Source organism: Lepidochelys kempii, chromosome 17 (genome assembly GCF_965140285.1).
Source record: "Lepidochelys kempii isolate rLepKem1 chromosome 17, rLepKem1.hap1, whole genome shotgun sequence".
NCBI lineage: Eukaryota > Metazoa > Chordata > Testudines > Cheloniidae > Lepidochelys > Lepidochelys kempii.
In genome coordinates this window covers 4,829,504-4,842,547 of record NC_136396.1, presented here as the reverse complement: position 1 = coordinate 4,842,547, position 13,044 = coordinate 4,829,504, and the positions used below count along the sequence as shown (strand labels likewise).

The 13,044-nt window shown below is 41.0% G+C and overlaps 1 protein-coding gene across 1 annotated transcript in view; it reads left to right on the top strand.

Annotated features, from left to right (window-relative positions):
• The window catches only part of TEX14 (testis expressed 14, intercellular bridge forming factor), a 78,919-nt gene that overhangs the window by 39,291 nt on the left and 26,584 nt on the right, over window positions 1–13,044 (top strand). Inside the window, exons 10-15 of the mRNA XM_073315548.1 lie at window positions 1,637–1,788; window positions 5,130–5,320; window positions 5,523–5,673; window positions 6,827–7,824; window positions 9,520–9,626; window positions 11,651–11,730. Of these exons, the coding sequence (XP_073171649.1) occupies window positions 1,637–1,788; window positions 5,130–5,320; window positions 5,523–5,673; window positions 6,827–7,824; window positions 9,520–9,626; window positions 11,651–11,730 (1,679 nt within the window). The remainder of the gene's footprint in view (window positions 1–1,636; window positions 1,789–5,129; window positions 5,321–5,522; window positions 5,674–6,826; window positions 7,825–9,519; window positions 9,627–11,650; window positions 11,731–13,044) is intronic.

The window sequence follows — 13,044 nt, the reverse complement described above, 5'->3', positions numbered from 1 at the left end:
TACACACATGGTGCAGTTTCTCTCTGAATAATATTATTTCACTATGAGATCCAGTCGTCTCCCATTACTGTTAATAGAAGGACTGTCATTAGCTAAATGGGAATTGAATCAGACCCAGAAAGAGGGTTCTAATATATATATGCATGTGCTCGCAGACACACCTCAAGTTATCTTTGAAAAAGCATCATATTTCAACTTCTGTAGAAATACAGTTATTATTGGCAAAAAGAAAACAGCTCACGAAAGCTTATGCTCAGATACATTTGTTAGTCTCTAAGGTGCCACAAGTCCTCCTTTTCTTTTTGCGGATACAGACTAACATGGCTGCTACTCTGAAACCAGTTATTATTGCCATATATTAGCAGAGCCCTCTGTTGGTGAAAATGAGATAGAGCAGCCTCTTACCTAGCTTTATCACTTTCCTGTTGTCTTTTCTACACGTTTATTTCCTATGTGAAGGGATATTGTTAATTTGAACTTTTAAAAAAATAATTATTTTTTTAAATGGTTTTAAGTACTAAATAGTATGTCTTTAGTTGTTTTTTTAAAGTTCCATTTAAAATTTTTAAAAGTGCAGACGGGTTTTTCCACTTCCCAGGTGGTGATTATAGGTGTTTGCTGAGAGAAGGAGAAACTGGCTGATAAGATTATAAAGGAAAAGAGTGAAACTGAGTATAAGCCAAAAAAATTGCCCAAAGTACAAAGCAAATTAACTGACAGAAATAGAGAAATTTCCTCTCCACTCCTGTTAACTTCTTTCAGTTATAAATAAGTCTTAGGTCTTACTTGTATTAATGATAGGTACAATATTTTCTGACAGAAATGTGGTTTAAGTTAATTGTTTCTCTTGAATATACATGAAGTGTAGCCTGCAGCACTGCTTTTCACTAACATGGGGTCTCTACCTAAAATATCTGACCATGTTCCCTTGAGCAATATTAAATTAAGGGAAAATGAGCATCTGTAGAATGAGAAAAAAACCTTTGTCCTGGACAATGATTTTTAAAGAACACTTATTCTCAGTTTAAAGTGAAGAAGAATGAGATGTAACTATTGTGTGAGTAGAGGGAAGTTAACTTTTAGTCATTTAGAAGTACTGGCATTACACTGCCAAATGAATATAAACAAGCTAGACGGCACAACTCGCTAGTCTTTCATCTGTGCTATGAATGCTGACCGGAGTGAAATATGTGGTTGTAAAAATACTCCATAGTTTGGACATCTTTAACCTCTGGTTTGTCATTTGAGGATAAAGGTTTGAAAGAGACTGCTATATCTCATTTTTACCAACAGAGGTCTCTTCTATAATGTGCCAATACAAGCTGTTTTTGAGCTGGTTTAGCTTTTTTGGTAAATTTTGTGCATAGCATGGATCATTTAAAATAAATGCATATATGAAAATAAAGAAATGAATTGCTGGATCCCATACTGTCAGAGCTTCCAAAGGAGGCATTGCAGTTGTAGGTCTATTTTTAACTTAACATCCTGGACAGAATGAATCAAACATTCAGCTCAGTTGACATTGGTGGTTTGTTTCCCAGTTTTAACACGATTTATCAAATCCTTTTGTCTCTGACTACTCATCACATGTTATGGTTTCCCAAATTTGACCCTGTTTTGTGTTCTCTTCTGGCAGCAAGGATGGAGGGAACCACAGTGATCTCACACGTGTTCCTGTCCCAGCTCAGCTGTATAAGTGGTGTGCTCCTGAAGTGATCCTCGAAAAGGCCACCACAATCAAATCAGACATTTATAGCTTCTGTACAGTAATGCAGGAAGCCCTAACAGGTATAGTTAAAGACGTTCAGACTTCTGTCACTGAGAGTATGTCTACACTGCAATTAGACACCTGCGGCTGGCCCATGCTGGCTGACTCAGGGTCGTGGGGCTTGGGCTGTGGAGCTGTTTAATTGCAGTGTAGACTTCCAGGCTTGGGCTGGAGCCAGGGCTCTAGGACCCTGTGAGGTGAGAGGAGCCCAGCTGCCCAGAGCTCAGCCTGCAGCCTGAGGCAAAATGTCTACACAGCAACTAAACAGCTCAGCAGCCTGAGCTGAGTCAGCTGGCATAGGCCAGCCGTGGGTGTCTAATTGCAATGTAGACATACCCTGAGTTATCATGGAGTACCCTGAATACACGAAGTGTGAGTGCAATCTCCTTAGGTGATTGCATACCTCCTGCAAAGCTCCTTTAGTGATTAAAGTTTTCTTTTTATGGGAAGGAAAGTTGCAAAGAAAAGAAAACATTACACGTCTTATTTGTATGATCATAGAATCATAGAATATCAGCGTTGGAAGGGACTTCAGGAGGTCATCTAGTCCAACCCCCTGCTCAAAGCAGGACCAATCCCCAATTAAATCATCCCAGCCAGGGCTTTGTCAAGCCTGACCTTAAAAACTTCTAAGGAAGGAGATTCCACCACCTCCCTAGGTAACACATTCCAGTGTTTCACCACCCTCCTAGTGAAAAAGTTTTTCCTAATATCCAACCTAAATCTCCCCCACTGCAACTTGAGACCATTACTCCTTGTTCTGTCATCTGCTACCACTGAGAACAGTCTAGAGCCATCCTCTTTGGAACCCCCTTTCAGGTAGTTGAAAGCAGCTATCAAATCCCCCCTCATTCTTCTCTTTCATAGACTAAACATCCCCAGTTCCCTCAGCCTCTCCTCATAAGTCATGTGTTTCAGTCCCCTAATCATTTTTGTTGCCCTCCGCTGGACTCTTTCCAATTTTTCCACATCCTTCTTGTAGTGTGGGGCCCAAAACTGGACACAGTACTCCAGATGAGTACTGTATAAGTAGGGGCATAGCGAGCAGATCGAGGGACGTGATCGTTCCCCTCTATTCGACATTGGTGAGGCCTCATCTGGAGTATTGTGTCCAGTTTTGGGCCCCACACTTCAAGAAGGATGTGGATAAATTGGAGAGAGTCCAGCGAAGGGCAACAAAAATGATTAGGGGACTGGAACACATGAGTTATGAGGAGAGGCTGAGGGAGCTGGGATTGTTTAGCCTGCAGAAGAGAAGAATGAGGGGGGATTTGATAGCTGCTTTCAACTACCTGAAAGGGGGTTCCAAAGAGGATGGCTCTAGACTGTTCTCAATGGTAGCAGATGACAGAACGAGGAGTAATGGTCTCAAGTTGCAGTGGGGGAGGTTTAGATTGGATATTAGGAAAAACTTTTTCACTAGGAGGGTGGTGAAACACTGGAATGCGTTACCTAGGGAGGTGGTAGAATCTCCTTCCTTAGAGGTTTTTAAGGTCAGGCTTGACAAAGCCCTGGCTGGGATGATTTAACTGGGAATTGGTCCTGCTTCGAGCAGGGGGTTGGACTAGATGACCTTCTGGGGTCCCTTCCAACCCTGATATTCTATGATTCTATGAGGCCTCACCAGTGTCGAATAGAGGGGAACGATCACGTCCCTCGATCTGCTGGCAATGCCCCTACTTATACATCCCAAAATGCCATTGGCCTTCTTGGCAACAAGGGCACACTGTTGACTCATATCCAGCTTCTCGTCCACTATAACCCCTAGGTCCTTTTCTGCAGAACTGCTGCCTAGCCATTCGGTCCCTAGTCTGTAGCGGTGCATGGGATTCTTCTGTCCTAAGTGCAGGACTCTGCACTTGTCCTTGTTGAACCTCATCAGATTTCTTTTGGCCCAATCCTCCATGCGTGATATGTGCTCCTGTAACCTTCTGCATAACCTGCTGATATTTTGGGGAGAAGCTAGGAGTACCCTTTTTAACTAGTGAAATAAACATTGGATTCAGCAAAGTTTCTGGAGGGATAGTGAAGAAATAATAGATAATTTGCCTAAAAGTGTTTGTTTCAATATATCAAAATTTCATTATGGAGTTGTACTTGTACCATTAATCAATGATGGAGGGAAAGCGAGATGACAAAATTGGAGATGGCACAAAGTTAGATAGGCTGGTGTAGACTGGAGAAGAATGGGAGGAATTTTCAAGCTGTTACCTAGCTAAATGAATGGGCAGCACCATGGCAGATAAAATTCCAGGCTGACAATCACCACTGAATGAAGGAATAATTGGAATTAAAGGTACATGTTGCTGGTATCTAAATTTACTATAATAACTCAGGATAAAGACATAGGCATCATTGTGGAGAAGTTAATGAAAACTCGACATGCACTGCTGGTCCAGAAAGCAAACAAAATATTAGGCTCTGTAAAGAACAGAATTGAACATTATACTAAAAATATGCTATGATACAAATGTGTGGTGCGCGCACTTGGAATACTATGTTCAGTTCTGATAATCCTATCTGAAAAATTATATATCAGAAATAAAAAGGGCTCAGAGAAAGGTAACAAAAATGACAGTAGCTTGGAAAGATTTTCATATGAAAAGAAACTGAAACACTTGGGATTGCTTTGTTTAAAGAGGAGGTTAGAGGAGGAGGTGAGCAAACAATGGTTTACAGAAGGTAAATGAGGCACTTCTTCCTATTTACCTTTTCTCGTAATGCTAAAACAAGAGGACAGTCAATGAAAATGTCAGGTAACAAATGAAACCAGATAAAAGAGACTCCTTCTTTACATAGCACACAGTTAACTTATGGAACTCATTGCCACAAGGTATCATAGAGGCAAAGAATCATAGAATATCAGGGTTGGAAGGGACCTCAGGAGGTCATCTAGTCCAACCCCCTGCTCAAAGCAGGACCAATCCCCAATTAAATCATCCCAGCCAGGGCTTTGTCAAGCCTGACCTTAAAAACTTCTAAGGAAGGAGATTCTACCACCTCCCTAGGTAATGCAAAGGGTTTATTAAAATTCTAAAAAGGATTAGACTTTTATATTGATAATGAGAACATCCACAGTTGTAGCAGATGGGATGAAAAAAAATTATCTTAGGGATAAACCAACCACTACTGAGAGGGTTTATGAAGAAATTTCCTCTGGGCAGGTTATTCCATAATTGTCCACTAGGAAATTTGTGGCAGCTTCCTCTGAAGCATCCAGTGTTGGCTACTGTCAGAGACAGGATACTGGACTAGACGGACTGCTGGTCTGATTTACAGTGGCAGTTGTTTCTGTGATTCTTCCCCTTCTTTGGTTACGGCCATGCTGTAAACCATACAGTATTTGTTATATGTTTTACAGAAACTCTTCCCTGGAATGGGCTTGAAAGCTCAGGTATTAGAGAACTCATAGTTTCTGGGCAACATTTGGAAACTGATGTCAGGCTTCCTAACCCGTACTATGACATTGTAAAGACAGGTCTAGAGCCTAAACAAAAGGACCGCTCCCTGAGTCTTCAGGATATTCGCTATATATTGAAGAATGACTTAAAGGTAACTCTCAGGATTGTAGCCTTTATGCTTTTAAAATCGTAATTGGTTAATCAGAGTTAATTGTTTCCTAGAGGACAAGTCGTTCTGTTTAAGTCTGGGTCTGAGTTTTCTTTTGTTTATTTGGGCAAATGAGTTTAAAATAAAAGTTGAAGACATTGGAGTACCAAATAAACTTCTCCTCACAACCTTCCTTATGTTACAGGATTTGATTGAGTCTCGAATTGGTCGCTCTGATGAAAGCTCAACTGCACAAAGGCATGACATATTTCCAGATATAAACATCTATTTGGGGTCCTCATCTAATTACAAGAGGGAAATGCTGGAGCTGCAAGGAGAGGAGATAATAAAGACTGGTACGTTTCTATTCCTGGAGGGCATGTCGAGAGCCTTCACTCTGGTGTTTTCTCTTATCCCCCCAGGATGGGGGGGAACAATCTTAACAACTTGGCCACCGGTACTCAAACAGTTTTGTGCTGCCAGCAGCCATAGGCCAGTAGAAGATTTAGTAAAGTGTGTCCTATCATTTGGAAGGTATAATTCCACTGAGTTAGAGCCAAATCGTGGAACTAGCAAAGCTGTTGTAAGGAATTCCGATAGGGCTTTGGGGCAAGACATGTTTCTCCTTCTTTCCTTACTCCAAAACAGGTTGCAAAGGGCTGCAGTAGATCCCTGCTGTATCCACACTCTCTCTGCAGAAGAGAATTATGGACCCACCTCAGCTCTCAGAGCTCCATGGGCTGCAGGGAATATGGACCCATATGCAAAGTCCCCATATACTCCTTTTGCTTCTGTAGTGGAACCATAGGTTCCAGGCTAGATCTGGTTGGGAATTTTCTGTCGGAATGATTTTCTGACAGAAAATGACTTTTTTGTACAGAATTTTCCATGGGAACATTTCAGTTTTGCTGAAAATTTTTGGTGTATTCATTGGGAAAATCGAAATGATGGTTCTCTGCCTCCCTGACTTTCTGCCTGTCCAGCAACTTTGTTGAGGGGGAAGCCGGGAGGTGGCAAGTGAAGTTCACAAGAGCATTCCAGATGGGTAGAAAGCTGAAAAAATCCTTTTTGGTTCTCCCAAAATGGAATCTTTCTGGAAATCCCTTCCCTTGACTTTTTTGTTCTGGTCTGGGAGGAAATTATTTTCAAAAATGTGAATTTTTTTGTGGGAAGTGATTTCCATTTTCTGGTCAGCTCTGATTAAAGTCATTTACATATGTAGAGGAAGGAAAATGGACATTAATTGTTAAAATGTGACTCTTCCAGGTCAGCACTAAAGATCTTGCGGTGCATTTTGAAATGAATAAGGCATAAGCCTAGTGTCCTACCCCACAGACCCCATTAAACAGAGTCTACTTTTCAAGACAGTATGTGATGATAATAGAAATGTTTATACACAGAGGGGTTGAATGCTGCTACTTGAATAACAAAAAGGGATTTAAAATGTCTAAGCAATATGTGTAATGGAGGCCTAAAAGAGTAGCTTAATATTAACATCTGATTTTTCAGATGGCAGCTTTACTGCACCAAAATGTTCAGTTTCTCCTGCTGAAAAAGAAACCATCACAGATCATGAGGATATAACTTGTATTCAGCCAGTTACACAGGATCTGACCCAAGATATAGCTTCTGAACTCCAGAGGACCTACAGTGTTAGTGATATGGACGACAGCCTCTGTAGTTTTGAAATCAATGAAATCTATGCGTGTTATCCAGAATTACATGAAGATGTTCTGGAAGAACTAGCTGGATTAGATTGTGCTTTGGAAGATCAAATAAAACAGCAAAATGTAGACGAGGACAGGGCCGTCTCCCAAATCCTACCTCCGCCTCCTAAAATACAGTTAGTGGAGCAGCCAAATTCTAGTGAGGAAGTCAGCTCTTCAGAAATGGGTACAGAGTACAGTATAGAGGAGGTAGAGAGACTAACTGAGGCATCTGAGTCATGCATGCTGCCCTGGTTGGGAACAGATGTCAAGGAAAGTGTGCGTAGCCCATCCAAAACTGAGCAGCACATCAGCAAATGTGTCCTTAATCTCAAGATTTCTCAGACTTTATTGCAGCAGGCAACAGATTCCCTTTACAGAACAGAGGTGAAATTAGATAAATTAGAGACTGTTCAAAACCAACACAAGCTGCTTAAGGAAATCCAAGCAGATCAAGTTTCTAAGCAGAAGTCCATAGAGAGCTACTTAGATAAAATTGATGATATTCTCAAAAATATCAAGATCCCCTTTTCAGGAGCTGATGCTTTTTTGTGGAAGGCAGTAGGCCCTCCATCAAGGAACTATATACCACCACCGCTGCGAGTGCCTGCGGTGCAAAGTGCTTTGGAGGTTGACCATTTCCAGGCTATCTCAAAAGCTGTGAAGGAACCAAGGGCAATTCAGAGTGAGAAGGTTGAGTGCTTTGATCAAAGGCATAAGAATAAAGATAATGACTGCCAGGATGATTTCAGCTCCAACATGGCGAAGAGTACTGAGGCTCAAATAGTGCCAAACTATCAGGTAAAGGGGAGAGGAGTATGACTGGCCATATGGCTATTAATCGTATAACTATATTGTATATCAGGAGTGTAGCACTGACAAGATGCACAGGTCTGGATGCTCTTTCAAAAGACGACACTGGTTATCGCTTATTTGAATGTTTGTGTACTATACATGTTGTGCATTGAATAGAAAATGATCAGTCTAGTCCTGAGTGCAGTAATGTCAGACTTTTTTTGCTTTATCAAAATAGTAATTTTTCATACATATATTTCATCTTTATTTATGGCCACATTCTGCTAACTTGTATCCCATGGAGTCTTGTAATTGATAGTAAATGTAGCAAGATCATCTGGGTCATATGTTTAAAAACTGGCCTCTAATTTTGTGCTCATAATTTTTGCATTGGTGTGCGCAAATCTGTTTCAACATACAAATTTTAAAGGCTGATTTTGAAGATGGTTGAAAATGCCCATGTGTAAAAGCATAGGGAGGTCTTAGTTATATTTGCACATACAGTTGTTTTGCTTTTTTATTTATTTGAGTAATCTTCTGGTATGCATGATGCTTCACAGATACAGCAATCAGACAAGGTTCCTGTAGTTTAGTTTAATTGAGACCAATCCAGTGGCACAGTAGAGAAAACATTTTGTCATAAGGTGGTGGGAGGAATATTATGAGTCAGAGCAAGCAGAAAGGGAGAGGTGTTTTTTGGGTTACAGACATGTGAGATGTTGTGTCATGGGGACTTATAGGTGTTTTTGGATGTTGAAATAATGATTTAACATGTTTAGCATGAAAGTGCTGGACTGTTAGTTAAAAAAAATGGGTTTGAAGGATGGATATGAGTCAACAGTGTAACACTATTGCAAAAAAAGCAAACATTCTGGGATGTATTAGCAGGAGTGTTGTAAGCAAGACACGAGAAGTAATTCTTCTCCTCTACTCTGTGCTGATTAGGCCTCAACTGGAGTATTATGTCCAGTTCTGGGGCCACAATTCAGGAAAGATGTGGACAAATTGGAGAGTCCAGAGAAGAGCAACAAATATGATTAAAAGTCTAGAAAACATTACCTATGAGGGAAGATTGAAGAATTTGGGTTTGTTTAGTCTGGAGAAGAGAAGACCGAGAGGGGAAATGACAGTTTTCAGGTACATAAAAGGTTGTTACAAGGAGGAGGGAGAAAAATTGTTCTCCTTAACCTCTGGTTGGCCGTTACGAAAAACTTCCTAATTGTCAGGGTGGTTAAACACTGGAATAAATTGCCTGGGGAAGTTGTGGAATCTCCGTCATTGGAGATTTTTAAGAACAGGTTAGACAAACACCTGCCGGGGTGATCTAGATAATACTTAGTCCTGCCTTGAATGCAGGGGACTGGACTAGAAGATCTCTCGAGGTCCCTTCCAGCCCTCTAATTCTACGATTTATGTACATTTCCATAAATTGTCTAGCACCAGTAATTCCCAGGAGGCACTTGCAGAATTGGGCCCTTTAGGATATAAAGAACCTGTTATGAGCTTTAGAGTGTACTTTTTCCTACTCCAGGGTCTGAACCTGCCACTTTTACTCATGTCAGTAGTGCCACTGAAATGGAGCCCAGTTAATAAAGAGTGCAGGATCCAGTGCTTTGTATGCATTTGGAGAAAACTAAGCTAATAATAAGCACATAGTGCCAGGCAAACTCTGAGTCATGGTGTGATGGCCTGATTTTTCAGCGATTGCATCCACGGTTGGTTGTAAGACGGAAGAAAAATGTCAACTTGCAACACCATAGAGGAACTGATTCAAGTTCTGGAGGAAGTGGAATCGAGGAAGAGAAATGGTGAGTTCTGTCTGTTACTTCAGTTCTAGTCACAAAGAAATAAATTCCTGTAGATTCCTCCCACTAAAACCTCTGTCAAAAGGAGACACCGCTAGGATTAAAACTGGCATTGCGTTTTTCTCAGCAAGCAAAAAGCCATCCATCCAATTAAGAGCCTTCCATGAAACAGACTCATTGTCAGCTACAGAGCTGACAAGATATCAACCAAGAGAGCTTAATACGGAGTCAGAATCTGTCAGTGCAGAATACCTATCCCTCTGGGATCTGTGCTCACCAGCCAAGAGGTGAAACAGGTAGGAATTGATGTGATAAATGATATCTCAGCATCTTACAATGGTTTTAGAAGTTTTCAATTCTTTTCTGTAACTTATACACGAATATCTGTTTGCATATATAACGTGTATGTGGAAACATCAATATACTGAAGGGGAGAGTGCCAAGTGAGTTAGTCTTAAACTGTGAAACTGACTAAGGAAACCAGTCTAGTTTCACTGTCACTGCTCAGTGAAGGTTTTTTTTTAATTTCCAAATAGCATGTCTGTCAGCAACTAAGCAGGATGTTTAAAGTTCCCTTGTAATATTCTGAAGTGCCATTAGCACCACAGTTAAAGGAATTGATTTTCTAATTGTTATTTTTATTTCTTGTCCCCTTTAAAGTACAACAGAATAAGTGTATTTTTGGTGTACGTGCATATTTTTGTTTGTGTAGATAGTAAGGGCCAAATCCTGGTCCCTGTGCATATTTTGATCCAAAGCTTAAAGTAAAGACTTCTGTTGACTTCCATGGGTCTTGGATCAATCCTTGTGATGCGGGTGGTGGAAACTGAATCCTCCCTCTAAACCCAGTGGCAAAGAACAGAGAACCTGTGCAGCCCTTCAGTAGCAGCTAGTGCAAACCTCAGCATTATACTCCATTATATGCAGTTCCCCTGACCTGGTGAGATAAGCTGTATTTTGTTCTTCTTATCTCTCTGTACCTAATATTTCCATACAGACATCAAAGTAAACGACAAAATTAAGTCAGTGGCAGAGCTGGGAATGGGAATAGGACCAGACACGTGTTCTAACCCTAGAAAGACTTCATAAGGTTAAACCAGCTAGAAAAAATCATGTTGCACTAACCTGTTAGTTTTTTTTGGAAAAAAGAGTAAGTAAAGGTGACCCTATGGATTAAAATCCCCTTGTTAAGGAAATAAATTACCAGACGACAAATGGGAAAGATTTGTCATGGGTTAAAAACAGGTGACATAGTCATGTCAGTCACTGCACTTTAGAATGGAATCAGGTTAATAGTTGGGTAGCCAAGGAATTGATAATGGGACCATTGGTATCCAAAATGGAGGTGCCAGGTGTTTTCAGCTCTCCACTGATCAGCTGATTGACCTACAGAGTATATATCTATATGACACTTAGAATCATATAGAATCGTAGAAGATTAGGGTTGGAAGAGACCTCAGGTCAACTTAGCCCAACTTAGCCCAACTCCCTGCTCAAAGCAAGACTTGGTGATGAGGAAGGCATAATGCCAAGATTTTTTGGCTTGTCCTTTGGAGATGCCCAGAGCCTTGTGGGATCAGATTCTAAAGCACTGATGGTGTCATGCTAATCCATAATGGGCTTAACTCATCCACTGCAATCTAGGCCATTGGGAAATCAATGTGCTAGTTCTGAGGGGCTTTTAGAACCTGTATGGTGGGAGACCTAGACTACGTCTACACAGCGGAGCCTATGCCAGCATGACTGCTTTGTTTAGATGCAGCCTATCCCAACAGAAGTTTTTCTGACACCACCTCCCCAAATGATGTTACCTATGTTGACAGAAACATCTACTCTGGAGTTTTTGTTGGCATAGCTATATCATTTTTTCACACCCCAACCAACATAGCTATGCTGATATAATTTTAAAGTGTCGACTTTGCATCCCAAAGCTCTTGGTGTTTTGCTAAATGGGGAACGGTTAATGATACATTTCTGTATTTATTAACAGAGATTTGTTTGATGCATCTTGTAACAATTTACTGTAGGTTTTTTCCAAAATCAGCATCTGAAATTTATAACACAAGGAGAAGTGAGGAGCAAAGGATGGTGCAGTCAGAATGGACGAGTGAGTAAACAGCAATGTTGATTAAACACTGGAGTTAACTAACATGTCCAAAACACGTTATTAGACCTTCCAATGACATTTTGTCCCTCATGAAAGAGCTTTATGCTGCTGTTGGGGCTCCTAGAATCCCCCCATATCGTCCTGTGTTTAGACAGTCCTAATCCCCCCCACCCCCACAAGCTCCCTTTGTGCCACTCTCACCTTCTGTTACAGGTATTCCCTGCAACTTTGCCCAGCCAGAGGTTCTGTGTGCCCCTTTCCTCCTCCTCCCATATCAGAGTCTCCCATTCTCTCTCCCCACCCCTCCAATAATTCTTCTTTCTGAGTGGAGATAAATCATTCAGGGTGTCAACCTACTCAACCCAGTTGGGAGGATAGTCAGAGAGGAAATAGAAGTATTGTTATGCTGGAAAGTGTTAATGGGTGCCATGGACAAGTTGTTTGATCTGTCAACAATTGCTTGAGGTGCTTGAGCTAGCCACCAGTTCACACACCCTCCATTTTCTCCCTCTCAGTTTTCTAATTTCCCCTCACATTAAGTGGGTTTTGGCCATTGATACTTAAAACATTCCCTGAAATTTTGGAATTGATCACAGGTGGTGTTCAGAAATTATCACTTTACAGCAAGACAGACAGACTTATAAGTGCCATTGAGTTGAGTGTAAAGTCTTTGTAGGCACCTAAATAAAGGCAGCCTGATTTTCACAGGTGCTGAGCACCTGCAGCTCCAATCTACTTCACTGGGAGTTTTGAGTAAAAATGGAATAGGGTACTCGAGATAGAGCCCATAGTCCAGGCAGTTAATTGTGTCTTCCTTTCTGTTTTTTCTGTGGTTTAAAAAAAAAAAAAGATACAGTGTATGCAACAGGGGCATCTTCAGTGTAGGGCATCATTCATCTTCCTCTTGAGGAAACACTGTGCATTCTGAAGGGAAGTCCTGTGTTCCCAGTACATCCAGCATGTGTGGGTTCAGTATAACCACATTAAGATGCTGTAGGAAACGTTAGCCCACTGTTCTTGAAGGAGTAACAAGAACAGCCTGGAACGAATCCAGTGAAGTATATGAATGGGATTTCTCCCTTGTGAGTCATTGCAACAGCTGCTAGATGGCAGTATAACATGAGTAATAGAAAGTTCCTATTACCAGAGATTGACCCATTCAAACATTCCTTGGTGAATGTGTATGTATAGAGGTTTCCCCATCAGTATCTGCAGGATTTAAGCTTTCATTAAAACAGAAATAAGTTTCTAGCCAGTATGATTGTAAAGTAAAACCTTTTGGCTGTGGCTCTGGGGCAGTCTGCAGTCAGCCTG